Here is a 16,979-nt window from a genome sequence, read left to right on the forward strand (position 1 = left end):
GCATAGACTTGCCAGACAAAGGGATCGGCACTTGTCAGCAATTTTAAACGGACTTAGGGCTGCATACTGTCGCATGTGGGCTTGCTTGAAGGAAGAAAAACCTTCCACGCGCACGCACATACGCACACAGTCGAGCTGAAGACTGAAGGCAATTTGGCTTTGGTTGCAACAGCTCGCCCTGGGCTTGAATGAGGAAACACCTGTGTGTCAGAGTGGTGCTATGGCAACGCTTCCTGTTCTGTGATCAAGGCCAGCATGAGGCTCCTTTTTGAGAGAAGAGCCCACTGAGCAAGGAGGGAGAAGACACCCTATATCTGGAAAGAACCCAAAGCAGGATCGATCCAGTGCTCATTGTGTCAGTATCTAAGAGAAATGAGTGGTAAGACATGGCGCTTTGGTGTGACGTTCAGTCCATAACATAGTCCTTAACATGTGCTAAAGTCCCGAAAAGCTTCCCTCCAGATTCAGTTGAATCGTTTTCACCAAATATACACATCATGCGCGAAGATCCAGTCTGTCCAGAACAAACAAACGGAGCATAAAACAAGGGGTTTACCTTGATACCCGACATCATGCTCGCATCACCTGCCCTACTATGGCAAAGGAGGACAAGGGCGGGCGATATCAGGGGTTTGATTTAGATTCAGACACTTAAGCCGTTTCTGTTGCAGCACAAGAATCGTCTCTCATTCTAATCTCAGCAGAGATCCACCCTGAGCCAGGAATATCCCAAGATAAATATGGAAAGCGAACAATGCGATTGCTGAGCAGCAACTTCCCATTTTCTACACCTCTCGCCTCTAATCCTCTCCAGCAGCACTCCTGAACTGCCGCTCCTCATCTAAATCTGCCGGCACTCCGGGTGAACAGTCTGATATTACACTGCTGCTTCACTTTCCCTCTGTCATTATCGCCACCAATTCAGCTACTGGCCACACCTTAAAAGGGGGCTCTAACTACCGACTCTCCCCTTGTAATAACAGTTGCTCCAGTCCCTGTGTGAGATATTAAAATTATTCAACCCGAGCCTGGTTATCTAGTCAGCAACTAGATCCCATCTGCCTCTAAAGCTAAACACTCCTTTCACTGACTGAATTCAGATGCTTAGGAACAAGAGCCTTCGCATCGCTCACATTCACACACATGCACTCTTTTTCAGTACACTGCTCTACAGATTGAAATGTGACAGGGGTGCTTGATGATTGCATTTGCAATTGGAACAAAAAAACAAAACAAAACAAAACAAGAAAAAAATCCATAAATGATCAGAAAACAGTGTCATTTTTGTAAGAAAGTCATGCACCATCTTTGATCACCATAGAAAATACCTTCATCTTCATCACCGTCGTTATCCGATAAATCCTCGCCCTGTTTTTTTGCATGGGCCCCTGTTATTGAAGCAGGGAGAGACATAGAGAGGCACAGGGAAATTCAAAATAGCACGTTTGGAAAAATAGAGATGGGAAGAGAGGCATTTCAAAAAGTACACACGAATTACAACAATGCTGATTTAAATACATTCCCACCACACAATTTTCATTTTGCACAGAGAGCATATACAATCGCAGGATTACAAACATTTAAAAAAAGAAAACCCTTACAATGAGGAAAAAAACAAACATTTCTATCCTAAAGAATTATATATGAACACAACTTCACTGCTACTATAACATGTATCTGTAGCAGAGTCATACACCACTGACATTTTCAGAAAAGCCATTTAAAATTTATCAGGAAAAACAACCCAAGCCTATTTATGTGAGTTACTTTTTTCTAGTCTGTTGGAGAAGCGAACAGATACACCAACTCATTCAATTTTTGTTTTCTTTTTATGTTGATCTTTGGAGGATTTTGTGCATTTAAACACTGTAGGAGACTCTAGGAAGTCTCCTTGGTATTAATTTGTAACTTGATAACAGAAAAATGATACTTGAGCACAGGAAAATCAGGAAGCTTTTTGAAAGGAAACGTTTTAAACTACAAATGCAATTTCCCCAGAGCTGCTGAGATCTGAATAAATCCTAACAGTGCATGTATCATGCATGCAATTGGTCTGTCTGTCTCTTTGCCCAAAAGAGTCGCTAATATCTTGTCCTTGTGCTGTGTGTCACAGTAGTACATAAATGTACTCCCCTGGGTCTGCAAGCTATATCTTCACCTACCATTTCCCATAAGCATTTGACATCCTTGTCATTTGTTGTTGTTCAACAGCAGCACAGTCTAAGGATATCAGTGGTGATTAGTCAACAGGGCAATCCATCAAAACCATCCATTTAGCAGTCAATCTTCCTCTGACAAGCTTTTAAAAATATTGAGAATATAAATAAAATAGAAAAATGTTTTCTAATCTTTTCTATTTCTTTTATAAACCTTGCAGATCTTTGGTGATGCCCTGATCCGTTATCTTGATGCCTGTTCAGTTCAGTTCAAGTCAGGTCCGCTCCTCTTCTGTACTCACTACAGCAAATCCTAATGCTTTTATTGACCTTGGGTGTTTCCTCCAGTGAAAGACCAGAATGAATACAAATTGATAACAAAATATAATGGGCTGATTGACATTGAATTAACAGAACCATTCATTATTCCAAGAAGATGTCTTATTTGAATAATGTTTTTGCAGCAGTGATAAGCTTGACCCTTGCGTGAAACAAATGCCACATCTTCTAACATCAATTTGCAGGCAATGAACACGATTTCACAGGGAATTTCTGGTCTCTGCCCATGTAATCCTTTTTTTTATTCTTATGACCTTGGGGGAAATTGAGGTGGGGACCATGAAATGTGTTGTAGATTCCCGATCAGTAGGGAAGATCCCAGTAAGCACAGAGGTTCCAAACAGTAATGGCACAGCAGACAAAAGTGGATGCACTCAGACCACGAGACTCAGCGAATGTTAAAGCGTGAAGCTCTCTATCCTCTATTTGCTGTAACGGAGAGTTTACAGTATTAGGAAACTTTTTCTGACGTTCATGCCGGAAACGCAGTCAGTCTGGTGGACTCGGACTTGAACGCTATGACTCACAGAAGTCAGAAGCAATGTGGACCTCATCGATACTGGTTAAACAGGCTCTATTTGAATAAATGCGTTGTCCTCTTTGAATACCTCATGCATTGTTAATTGATAGATGCAATACAGTGTTATGCATAATGTAAAAGGCTGAGCGTGATGGTATTTACTGAGCAAATTTATGCTCTGAACTGGAGCCATGGTTGGTACAGCGACTTTGTTTAATCTGCCCATCATTTTTCAATTATAGGGTGAATGAATAATGCAGACTGTATAGCATGCTATATTACTTTTAGATAAACAAAGATAATGATATGAATATGCCAACTTTAAGCTTAAATGCCAACATTTGTGTCATCTCGTTGACAGCAGAAGGTAAGTGGACTGTTGGTGAACAACACCGATTTGTTATTGATGAGATTTTGATTAATAATAATGCCAATATCCAATCTACTAGTATGTTCTTTATCATTTTCCTTACTGAGTATCAACTTTCTTAGTAGAAACAGAGCAGCATGGGGGCCGCTGCCATGCGTTTGAAGTCATTGTTTTGCAATGCACAACAGTCAGAAAAAAACATATCAGTATTAATAAAAGCAATTTCTAAACTTAGAGGCACAGTATTCCAATGCATTGGTTCTCAAATCCCATCTACCCTCTATCTACAGCCAAATAATAACAGAAATGTGGGACTCGTATAACAAAATAATTAATCTGGTGTTCCAGTCAGCTACTTGGTGAATATGTTGCTGAATATGTTGTAACTTCTGCGCCAGGATATATTTTTGGAGCCCTCTGTGTCAGCAGCCCAGTTATGCCAGCACAGTGATCTTACTGAAGCAAATGTGTTGCTTCAAGTAGCGCTAATGTCAACCTCCCTTTGTAGAAATCAGCTACCATTAAGTTATCAAATGTCACATCTATCATGTTGGCTTTGTAGAAACCTACAAGAAGATTAACAGCCTGAACAGAATATAGAGCTGTGGTGGAGACCGGCAGGTCAGGCAGCTACAAATCAGCATGACCTGTTGGGCATGCATCATGTTGTTTTATTCTCTTTTTGCCTTTTTAAATGCATTTTCACAGCCTGTAGTGACATTAGCTGGCTACTCGTACAAAGAAATAAGATACATAATGGCACCATCTTGACAAAGAAGGAACAACAAGCCAACTCCAACTATGTTTTATGGATTTTTGGGACACATAGACAATACTGGCTAATGCTAACTGTTTCCAGTTCTTCTTTCATATATCAAAATCTGGCTACTGTTTATTTAAATAGTAGTTTTGCATGAACTCAGACAACACAAGCTACAGAAATGATGCCAGTAAGCAGGCTGGCATTGCTGGGGCCTTTAGGCAGTGGGTGCTATTACTGGCATGGCTCACTGTTATAGAACTGGTGACTGTAATAGCTGCACAGGATTTTTCAACTGTCAACCCGGTTGGCAGCAGCCATATACATGGTTGAAGACCTTGGAAAACAATGACAGAATTTGGTCTGGCTTGGTTCTGGTTGAAGGCAGGTGGCAGTGGCTGATGCAACTGTGGAGATGCGGTCACATGAGGGGGCCATAACAGTGAGAGTGACAACGGCTTTGTCGAACAGGGAAAAGGAAGCCCCGTGGAGAACACTCGCTGTCTTAAAATGCTAAAGAATGAGGCCCAAAGAGGGACCTGCATGATAGGAGATCTGGACAAAGTCTCAAATGAGTATTTGCAGGAAAAAATTACTGAGTGAACATAAACTTCATAAATTATGTAAAAGTCATATGAGACCTATATATAATAAACCAAAGGGAATATTTGGTGGACATTTTAGAGTTTGCAGTTTATTTCCTAAACATGATTAAATAAGACGTTGCTAATTGATTCAAAGCTGCTATTAATGTATGTCCCTGGGTACAAACAGGAAGCACAGAAAAACTAGGAAAGGAGAGGGAGCAATAATCTGCACTGGAAACTCAATAAATATTCAACAATTGTAATAGAGTCTGATTCTTGCTATTAATTTTTAATAGCTATTACTTTTTTGTCTTAAGTGGCCTTTTGGATTATGATTTTATAAAATCCTCCTGCTTTTGACAGTGTGTTTAATGATTACAGAGAAATAACAGAAATCAATCAACCTTAAATCTGAAATCTTTCTCTTTTTGGTGATTGTAACAACGATCGGTCAACACTTCAAATGTTAATTACAACATTTGACTCCTATCAAATTATTAAAGATGACATGCAAATCACAAAATCTGTCAGGTAACAAATTAATTCTTTTGTTTTTATCAGGAGAGAGCAGATAATTAAGTCATATGAAGTGTTGTCTACAACATCAAATTAACATTACTGAAGTTAACTGTTAACCTAAAACTATACACAATATATTAATTGTTGTAAAATGGGACAATTTTAGGAAGGAACTTGTTAAGTGTGATGTTCTTATCGTATTTTTTATCAGATTGTTTTGTAAGACTTTCTTTAAGTTCTATATAAATAAACTGATTACTAAAAACGAATAGCAATCAATCAAATAAGAAATGTTTAACTTGTTCCAGTGAAGTTCGATGAATTCATGAACATAGCTCTATTAATAAAGTCTACAGTGTAAGAGACCCGTGTTATCCAAGATTTAAGACACATGCTGCTTATACTGTAACTCAGTATCAGTATCATAGCCCTACCCCAGCAATGACAAAGGAAATAAATACTATGAGTTACAGCCAACAATGAGTAAACATAAAACTGGGGATCAGTTGGTTAGTAACTATAAGTGCTTTTCTAATGAATTCATTTATTTTAAACCAGTGCACTACCTTTACAAAAGTAAAAAAAACTATTAAGGATTTTGTCAACCTTTCCATTATCATCAGGACTTTTTTTTAAAATAAGGCAGAGTGATGCTAATTTATAAATCAGGAGCAGCTCATCAGATATGCAATTATAGTCAATTAGTATCCTACCTGTATTTTCTAATCTTCAGTAAAAAGTCGTAGCTCACCATTTCACGAAGAAAGTAGAGTCAAACCATTATCTACAGCCATTAGATTCCACCTGAATTATTCCACAGAGACTGCTAATTGCTTTTTTTATAGAACAACTTAAGTCATCATTTGATAAAGGTGAAGAACTCTGTGCAGTTTTCTCTGGATCTCAAAAAGGCGTTTCACACATTAAATCATGGTATTGTTAATCATAAACCTTGCAAATTTTATTTATCTGACATAAACTCATTTTTGGTTTGTTTAAATCTTTAGAACAGTGGACGATGATTATGTCGCCTTTATATATACAGTATGACCCACTTACCGAAAACTTGTCTCGAAACAAGTTTTTAAATGTATGGAGATGATCCGCTCATAAATGCGGTCATTTAACAGCAGCATGGTTTGGAAACTGGTGTTTTATACTCAGCATGAAAAACAATTCTTCCGGGCCTTGGTCCTCAATAAAAATAAATGGGTTTAAACTAAAGATTAATAGGCACTGTATTGAACAGGTTTGAGACATAAAATATCTCAACCTTGCATTATTCAAACGTTAGATTTCAGAAGCATCCAAAAATAGCAAGAAGACTCATCAGAGGCTGCTTGCTTTTTCTCTTTGAAATTAGTCTCAAGATCATCGCTCAAGAAATGAAATAAGTTTTGTTTCCATCATTTTATTACATTTGCTAATACCAGCCTCATAAATAATGAGTTCTGGGCTAAGTAGTGTGTGGAGCATCTGGCTGTAATTGTAAGGTGCCCCGTAAATCCTCTTTTGTACAAACACGTTTTGTTGTAGCTTCTAAAGATGGAAATTTTCATTTCATATTGCATCATGCTTTGTGTTTTGTATTGTCCCTTCAATCTGCTCGGGCTTTGTGTTTTTTTAATGTGCATATATATACTTATTTATTGTTGAGTCTGTGCAGTGGGTTCTGTATTTGCTGTAGGGTTTATGTAACCTAAAGGCCTCTCTAGGGACACTTGGTTTAGGCTTCTTTTCTTTAAACAAATACAGATTTAATTACAAAATAAATAATGAATAAAAAGCTTCAGGCCTTGCTATGAATTATAAATGATAGAAACACAGTGATTATAGAATGCCTTTGCTATCGACATGCTAAAACAATTAGGTTACTGAGAAATAATCCTCAAGACGGGTGCAGGTGTGGACAAGCGAGCTCTGTCACTTTGAATTGTTGTCTGTGAGCCCGTGTGTGTGTCAATCGCTGGATCTTTACCAGGGACTGCAAATATGTGACATCTGCAGTGACTCAGCCGGCGATCCTATACTTGACCTTGAATGTTTGAAGCGATGCCACAGTGAAAAGTGTGCGCCATTAAAATAAAACTACAATGAAGTGCCGAGTTTCCTCTTTGAATAGCTGGCCTTCAGGTGTCTAAATCTGCATTGCTTCAAAACAGGCAGGCATGTAGAATAACAGCTATTATTCATGTTCCTTGACAGGTAAAATAGAAACCTGTCGCATTTATCAAATCGGGTTCAAACGAAATCGCACTCGATTGGGCTTACTCGTTACACGGAGGAAATCGAAATGAAACATTTCATAAAGGGGGAAAGTGCAAATAAAAGACAGCCTAGTTTGCTATATAGTTTTACATGAATAAACCCAAGCATGCGTACGTATGTACACATACACCCACGCACTTACACACAGACATTAAGATACAGAGTGCTCTCACACTCTGGAGGCTTCTTGACTGAATCCACAATTCACTCAATACATCGTGGAAGGGCTGAATGTTAACTGCCTTTCCTTTGCTGGAAAAGGGTTCGCTGACAATAGACGGGCCTTGGAGTTAAATATCAGAAAGGTCAGAATGTGGAAAGGGACTTAGTGAAATGTGAAATGTTGCAGCCTTGACAATTTAGAGCAGTTATATTCAGTCTGTAATCCTCAGGTGGCCCTTTTTCCTTGTTCTTCTCTCTTTTTCTCTTTCTGTCGTTTTTTTCTTTCCCTCTCTGTCTGTCTGTCTGTCTCCATCTCCCTCAATCTGTCTTCCTACATAGAGGTGAAGGCACAGCTTGGGAGGGACACATAAGAGAGAATGATGGAGAATGCAGCTAAAAGGTTAAGGAGGCTGTAATCCTGCTGTAAAGGACAGCCAAAACTCACACTGTGATTCAGCTGCTCCCAAAAATTTGACAAAAATAAATAAACAAATAAATACAAAAAAACTCCCAAAACAAATAAAGGCCAGCAAGCTGTCTTTCTGCCCGACGACAGCTTCATAATAGAAAGGGACAAGTTTCACAGAGGCCGCAGGCTTCTGAGTATAAATGCAACCTAACACAATGGGGAATCAATATGGAAATTAATAAACACACCCGTAAGCAAAATCAATAATGGCACTGGTATCGCTGGATATATTCGTTTCACTATACGTCCCTACACACGAGTACGTGGGCACTGCAATTCCAGCCCTGCGAAGGCAGTAAAGATGAAGACCGCAAGCTAACAAGCAAGTGTAAATGTGAACAATGGATCATTTTGAATGTTTAAAAATCATAAATTCCCCTTAATATTTATCTTACACCTCAAGGAGACAAATAGCAACGCATTGTGGTGCTTGCTTACAAGTAAAGTCCGCAAGGCACCATTAATCTCTTTATCCCTCCCAAACACACAGACAGGTGCGCAATTACAAATGCATGATGTGTGTGAAAGTACTGCTCAGTTTTTTAAGATACCAAATTTGGAAGACTGAATTCTTTACGAAAATATACGTGTAGCATTATATGTCACAGTGTGGCCAGGGACATGCGTGTGAATAATTTATCACACTTAAGAGGAAATGCGAGGGGCTGTGGAAGCTCGGTCTATCTTAACAAGAGATAGGAGATGCAACAAATTGTTTTTTCCTCTTTAAATGGGCTTTAAGACTCCACAGGCTGTGTCCACCATTTCTTTTTAATTTGGGATAAACAAAGAACAGAACAGAGATATTGAGCCTTGGATTGACTGGGGAAGCTGGACAGCACAGCAGCAGGAGGCCACTGAATAGGAACTTCCTGCTTAGGTCATGCTTTGCATCTCAAGTCAGCGCGATTGCATCTGCTGGCCGGCAACAGCCTTCCCTCACTGGGGTCATCAAACATCCCAGATAGATAATTGTAAAAGATCATAGGAGCAATTTTCTCTAAAACAAAAACAAGGGGCATCTGCTCTGTTTTCGAATCACACAAGCCAATATTTGTTCTTGTTTTCTTGGAAAGTTTTTGCCCTGTCTGCTTGGCGTACAGATCTCCTCGGCAGCACTCAGGGAGCAGCCCCTCCTTCCTCGAGGCAAGCACAGTCGGCCAACCAACAGGATTACCATGGTGTGTTACTGTTTGCTGCGGCCCTGCTGCAGTCTAACCAGGACTGGGGCTCTTATACAGTTTTCACATCTTTCTAGCATCTGGAGGTCATCTGTTAAGATGGAGAAAAAAAACTGTACCATGTTTCTTCTGGGGTAGTTAATCTACAGGTTTGGCAACCGATCGGACTGTTCAGTACTGGCGCTGAGCTGAGTAACACATGGCAGCCTGCTGCCTATGAGGGCTGCATAGGAATGATAGTTGAGTGGTCCAAATCAAGCCAAAACGTACAACAGATTTTGCTGCACTTATCTCAAATGGACTCATGATGAGGGATGAATTTAGGAGTTGGAAAGGTTGATCTCAGAGTGTCTCTCAGAATCAGCGTTATTCAGAGACGTGAGCATGAAGGACTCTGAGGACGGGTTTTACAAGCAGGCTGCAAGCAATGAAAGCGACACGCTGTAAAACCTGGTACGAAATAATGTGAGCATTATACAAACAAGAAGCGCACGGTGCAGCAGGAGCGTATTATAACCAGAACTCCACCTCGTCGAAAGCATGTGAATTTACAGGTCTTTTTTTTTTCGTGTTTGTCGATCAATTTAACAATGCAAAGCTCTTTTACAGATAAACATTGACCTCGTCGGGGTTTGTCCTCACAAAATTGACCCATCTGCAGCCAATCTAGCACTCTGAGGCTGAATACTGCTTAGCTGAGTCCCCGCACATCATTACCCCCCTCTTCACTCCATTCACTCTGACTCAGAGCAGGAAAATGACTGAGTGATATAACCAAGGCTCCAGCGTCTCCAGCGCCGTCGCTGCTCCGTGCTCTCGGTACGTGCTGTAAGGCCACATCAGAGAGAGCGAAAGAGCAGTGGGCTACGGTGCTGATGTTGCACATTAGATCACCTACACATGACCTCAAACGCTACCTGCTCGGACATCTTGGATGTGCGGCACTTCGGTAGAGGGCAGAGACCGTCTCTGTCTTTCTCGCTCGCTCTTCCAGAGCAACACTGTGGTCAGTGCAAACATCAGATTGTTTATGAACAAAGAGAAACGCTCTGGTGAATTAGCCCTGTCAAAATTAGCTGCAAAACCTGCGCTCACTCTAACAATCAACCATGCTGGTATTGAAAAAATAAACAGCTAGTGCAATCTGTATTGAGCTTTATGTTATTTTTTTATTTAAGGAGTCTTTCTTTGATCTTTGTTCAGGGCACTGCTAGAAAGGTTTAAAGGCTTTCCCTCTGTTTAATGGAGGAAAATGAGCCGCAGCTTTGATATCAGTGCATCAGATGTTTTACTTGCACAATGCTCTGCAGGACGCTAATGGCACAGAATCCATACGATAGGCTTTCTCTATTGTTTGTTGGAAATGAATCCTTTATAACTGAATTCTATAACCTCATATTTAACCATGATTTTTTTTTTTACTGTGGGTTTACTATGCAAAACACTGTCTGAGTCATTGTATGGGAAGACTTTACCTCATGCACACAGGAATCTTATTACGATCACATCCGATGTGTCTTTTACAGATTTGTACTTTTCTCACTTGATCAGCATCACCACTACAGCAAAGGTGCTTCATGCCATTTACTCAGCTCCTGTCACAACTGCATACTGTTGCTTGGCAACAATCACACAACCATTTCATCCAGAATCACCTTTTTTCTTTCTGAAAATCAATTACGGTTACAGATTGGAAAATTGGTAGTGGAGACGTTATTGGTACTGAATATGAACAGTGTGTATGACTCTACTGCATTATACCGGGCTGTACTGCAAAAACATAAAACCTTGTGTGTGCATATCTGTGTACATGCACAGAGATACACTTGGTTATAGTGCATTTACGTATAATTTTACAGAGAGGATTTAACCAAAAGTAGGAACTAAAGAACAACAATTAAAAATATATATTATCATTCACATGACTCATGAAATGTTTCCTCTTCAAATTCCAATTTTTTTAAAAAAATCTTCCTTGTTCGAAGTATTTATTTATTTATTTATTTTATTATGACCGAAACCAAAGTGCGCCTGGTAAGAATGAATTATGCTTCATTTTCTCGGGTGAGTCAGCAAAAGCTATGGTTAGTGGAAGCAGTTTTAAAAAAAGGTGAATATCATATAAAGAGTTTCCATAGAGACTGAAAATGATGAACTTTGTGTTTATAACAACAGAGGAACTATACAACAGTCAGCTCTCTGCACAATAATACGTCAGAACAACCAACATATAAAACTTATGATAAACCATTTTCTCATTACCAAACACGGGGAAGATAATTGAAAAATTCCAACTGGAAGGGGAATATTAAATAGATATTTCTGTGTATATTCCACAACTGGGACTAATTCAGAAGCAGAAGTGCCTGAAGGGCTAGTCTGTCTCGAACAAAATTGGTTTACCAAAGCTGAATGTACGAGGCACAGAGTGAGGCCAAGAGCTGTCTCCTGCCTCCGTGGAAATCAACAGCAGAGGTCTCCCAGCTGAAACGGAATCTTTACTGTGCAGCGAGATATGCTCAGGATCACAACTTTAAGGCTACCTGGAAGGGCCCCCGGTGCCTTAAGGGAAAGCTGGGAAAATTAACACTCTTTTGTCACCAGTGGTTGTGCTTTAGCCGCTGCTAATAAAATTGTGATGTGCTTTTCCGTGGCTGCGCGTGAGGCCATTTACCACACGGATAGATCAAAGCTGTCGTTCCAGTAAAACACCCCACCGCCCCTTATTTGAACAATGGGAATAATCAATTTGAGATAGAGGTGGCGTTACACTTTTTTTGGTGAAAATTAAATCAACCGCTGATGCTGGGGTGCTTTCAGGTGTCGTGCTTGACGAATACTTTCAATAAGCGGCTTAAGTGCTGTCTGAAACGTGACTCAAGTTCCTTGTGTAGCAAATTAACATTTCAGGGATAGTTTAAAATACTAAAAATATTCATTTAAAACGGCATTTATGCTTCTGATTTAATCAACAGTTGTATTTACCTTTAAACAAATGCACTTTAAACATGAACAATCCACACAGTGTTGTGAAAAAAAACACAGGTTATCAGTAGACATCACAATCTATCGCTGAACAAAAATTCTGCTGCTTATTTGGAGACCTGCAGTTTTACTCCTTGACTTCAGCTCGCACATTTAAACAACACAACAAGCTGAACACACACACACTTACTCACACAGGCATGCAGCACAGCACAGCCACTCACTCATCTTTCACACTCATGTCAAGGTTGATCTGAGTCACAAGTCCCATGTTCATCCCAATTAGCACTTTGATTTGGGAGTTGATAGGTGGTGATATTGGCGGCTTTGGAAGGATGCACCCATCACTCTCCTCTCTCTTTCACTCTTTCAATTCCTCCCTTTCGTTCCATGTTTTTCTTTTTTCTTTTTTTCTTTTTTTTTTTTTTTTACATACCTCCTTTTCTACACATTTTCTTGTTGGGTTTCCTGGCACATTCCTTGGATATTCTTTTGACTGTAAAATGAATGGAAAAACTACAAAATAACAGAGAGCTCTGGAAAAAATCGCATGTGACATGCAACAACTCAGACTGAGTTAGAACCCGTCTTCTCCCTCTTTCCCTCCTCCTCCCACCCTCCCGGTCTTCATCAACAACAAGAACAACAGAGGACCTTTTGAAAAAGTAACTGGGGTGTTGCTGCAGAAATATTCCAAAATGGTGGAATGAATTTGCTGCACCCTGGGACACAAGAAGCCCATATTCACATGCACTTCTATTTAAGACCCATTACGACCACACGGAAGGCAGAGAGGCTAGTTTGTGGAAGATTTTGGAGCTCACATCCGAATCTGTTAAGTGTTATTTGACGTTGTATGTGCGACTCTCAGAGCACTTAACATTTCAAGCCCATTTTCCTGTGTGGCTCTCCTTCAAGTGATAAAGAATAGGGGCTGTTTAAAAGAGATATATAGAAATCAAACACTTTTAGCAATGTGAGTCTTCACAAATTCCCAATCTGTGTTTGCCTTTTTGCACAAAGTCTCCTCTTGCATTTCTCTTTGTGGAAAGACAAACTGGAAATAGAAAGGAGAGTAAAGGGTCTTACATAGGTCAGGCTGATGCCACAGGCCTCTCATGTACCAGACAGAATATTTCACCAACCCTACAGAAGATCATTCACTTATGAGGCAGGCTACTAATTGCTAATATCCCCAGAACAATCAAGACAGTGAGGGTAGGAAGGTGCACCGAGTATTTCCAATCTGTTTCATGTCTGATTAGATTTCGTTTTCTTTTATTTATTTTTCTCAATAAGTCATATTTAAGAAGTCATTTAGTCATCAAAAGAGGAACCTCTAACAGTGGCATGGAAGGGGAGAGTTGATGAAAAGACTAAATGAGAGATCTAGTCAAGATGGGATGTCGGATGATGGACACGGACACAGCATGCGCTAAACAACGGTTCATGCTTCGCGCAAAAAACAAAGGTGGCACAAATCTTAGAGAAGAAGACAGAAGGAAGTGGGAAGCAGAGACAGGAAAGAAGAGGAGGAGAGGTTTGGTTTCTTCCTGTGTACTCGACACACTCACCATCCTCTGTTGGAACATAGATGTTTAGGTAAAGACAATCCTCATGTTGATCTTGTATGTATGTGGTAACTATATCCAGGTTGAAAGTGAACCATATCGGCATCATTATCTCTGGCACGGCATTGTGTATATTTTGAGGGCAGACAGGAGCAAAATGGGTGGCGTTCTTGATTCCTGACCAGGAAGATGGAGGCTCCGGGGGCATGAAGCGTTTTTCTCCCACGGGGGAGGCAGCGTACGGAACCCCCAGATACTGGTCGACCGGCCCGAGAATCTCGCTAGGCAGGGGGACCCTCACCCCTCTGAGTTTCCCATACTGTGTGTTCACAGTGGGGTGGTAGTTCTGACCGCTCACAGCCGCAAAGCACCAACAAAAACTTAACACCCACAAGGACACGTTGAAATTGGTGCAATTATAGGCACCGTGCCAGTTCTGCGAGGGGAAACGATTTCTCCCGGGAGAAAACCACATGGTCCTTGTGAGCGAGTACAAGTGCAAGTGACCAACATACAAGCCAGGGCACCGCCCTCAGCAAATGCACAGGCTTCCCACTCAGCCCTGTAGTCCAGCCACCTGAGGGACAGTCATCAGCTGGGATACTGGAGCCCACCAGCTTACAGATGAGACAGTCAAAGTTGCGCAGTTCCTGTCTGTGGCGAGGTCCTTATTCACTGTCCTCCCTCCGCTCGTGAGATCTTCTAACCAGTGCTACAAAAGAAGAGGACAGAAAAATTAATGACAGTTCCTTGAAAACCCACTAGTTTGCTCCCTTTTCCAATCAGTCATTTTTATCCACTTGTTGAGTCCTTTTTTATTTTTTAGTCATGACATAAAAATGGCTCACATAAACATGACAGAGCTCTTAGTGCAATCATCAATCCATATAATCAAGAACCTGTCTTTGACTTGGATATTGCAATTAAGTGTTGGGTAACTTGTCAAGATGTACCAAATAATGCTAACAGGACAATTGAAGTGTGAAAGCCATCAGCTGTCAGTAGGTAATTATTCTCTACTTTACAGTCTGACGTTTATATTAACAGTTAATATTTAGACAAAAGGCAGTGGTAAAACTAGCAGTAGGAGTCATACACGCGTAATAACACGATAAAAATTTCATGTCATTTTTAATGTTGGCAGCCTTTTCACTGCGTAGCCCTTTGGAGTAGTTATGCACAAGGTATAAATTAAATGTCATTCTTGTTGTTTGCTCATTCAAGAGATCACTTTTTGGGATGAACACAAAAGAGGGGAGGGGAGGATGTTCGCTACAGGCAGCAGGTCCCTCCAGTGACAGCGCTGCAAATGCTAATCAACAGTCCCAGGGTGAACCAGTAACAACACCTTCCCACGCTGCTTGATCAATTTTCAATTTCTGTGGCTTAGGGTCCCTCTCAACCTTGTGTGCCTACTGCAGAGTTTGCTCTAATAACAATGGAGAAGAAAAGCCAGCATTTAGAGAAGGATATTGCATTCCAAAATGACTGTGTAAATGATTTATAATGTATCAGCAGCCGTTGGAGGGCACCTAACCGCTGAGAGAAACCAATCCTGACGTTTCTGGAGGTGCTGTTATCGCTAGGCAGCTATTACCATCCGCCGCAGCCGTGGATCAGCAGACAGTCTGCCGGTGAAATCTATATGCTTAGTTGTATATGCAAAACCTCACTTCAGATCAAAAACATAATGCATACGTGCATGCACATATTTAGTAAATACCTAAAATCAGGCCACTTTCAATGATACTTGGATAAATGGAACGTGTGTGCTGGACAATTCTGCTCAGAGACTGCGGCACACAGACTCCCTGTTAAATGATAATACACGAAAAAAACATCCATATCCAATGTGGGGACTAAAAGGTATTCATTGCTGGGGGGCAAATGGTGGAAAAGGCTTCAAAATTCAAAAAAAGCCAATCTGACAAAGTCAGGTCCCTGCTCAGTAGGATCCCTGTACCAGAAGCAAAAAAGCTATCTCACTTCACTCATATATATATATATATATGTGTGTGTGTGTGTGTGTGTGTGTTTGTGTGTGTGTGTGTGTTTGTGTGAGTGTGTTTTATATAAAGCATTTTGTTTATTATGTAAATTTTACACAAGACATGGACCTACAATAAACCAATTCCATAGCATTCAAAGGCCGAGCTAATGTGAAACACTTGAACATAATCAGATATTGTGAAAACACAGCTCTATAAGAAATAACCTGCAAAAGCATGATAAATAAAAACCACACTGTAAGAAGTTTCCCCATTAACTAACAGCAAAGCACCGTCAGCTACAGCAATCAAATTTGAACTCCTATTTTACAGTTATTGTTTTCTATATCAACAGCTTATTACTGTAAAAGAATTGAAAAATCACAGTAGTTTGCCATATACAATACAAGTCTCACATTATAGTTTTGATAACTTGCCTGCAACCATACTGAAAAGTTTATTACTGTAAAATCTAATAACATGTACTTGAACTTCCTGCACTCTTTACACTGCATAGTTATGGGAATGCTGCCATATTCAAGATGAGAACTAACCAAATGCTAAGTGTTTTGGTCATTGTGGCTTATTTTCTTGACCAAGAAACCATGTCCTGCATCTCAAGTAATTAAAGTTTAAACACAAAGTAACTAAACTTAAAATCACAGAACTTAAATAAATTATTGAAGCTTAACGTTTGCTCTTGTGTTCACCGAAGAAAAAATACTGCATTATACCATAAATACACACAGCAGCTTGCTGATGATTTTTTTTCCTGCTTTTTAAAGTAATTCGTTACAATGTTGTTCTATTCAATACAACAGCCTTGCGCGAAATCCTACTATATGGATATATATATTTTAGAGATACACTAAAATAAATTTGCTGTACGTCTAACAGTCACTCCACCTTATTCATATCCAGCCTATTAATACCAATACAATGTCGTCCACATCCTTTACAAAAAACAAAAGCACCACAAACTATACTTTTAAATTACCATAGGGTCAAATAAATACCACTACAACTATTTCTAAAACAGATTTTTCCTAGTATTCTAGTCTTCATAACGGCAGGATACATTGCAGTAAAGCTAAGTAAATAAGT

At 39.9% G+C, this 16,979-nt stretch overlaps 1 protein-coding gene across 4 annotated transcripts in view; it reads right to left on the reverse strand.

Moving 5' to 3' along the window:
• The window catches only part of nlgn3a (neuroligin 3a), a 128,637-nt gene that overhangs the window by 91,013 nt on the left and 20,645 nt on the right, over positions 1–16,979 (reverse strand). For 2 of the 4 annotated variants that reach the window (XM_019367751.2, XM_025897395.1), the window contains exons 2-4: positions 13,891–14,599; positions 12,753–12,812; positions 1,329–1,388 (exon numbers count right to left, since the gene is read on the reverse strand). In XM_019367751.2, the coding sequence (XP_019223296.1) occupies positions 1,329–1,388; positions 12,753–12,812; positions 13,891–14,362 (592 nt within the window). In that variant the 5' untranslated portion in view covers positions 14,363–14,599. The remainder of the gene's footprint in view (positions 1–1,328; positions 1,389–12,752; positions 12,813–13,890; positions 14,600–16,979) is intronic. The other 2 variants (XM_019367757.2, XM_019367761.2) reach the window with 2 other exon arrangements.

The sequence above is a fragment of the Oreochromis niloticus genome, linkage group LG2 (assembly GCF_001858045.2).
Source record: "Oreochromis niloticus isolate F11D_XX linkage group LG2, O_niloticus_UMD_NMBU, whole genome shotgun sequence".
Lineage (NCBI taxonomy): Eukaryota > Metazoa > Chordata > Actinopteri > Cichliformes > Cichlidae > Oreochromis > Oreochromis niloticus.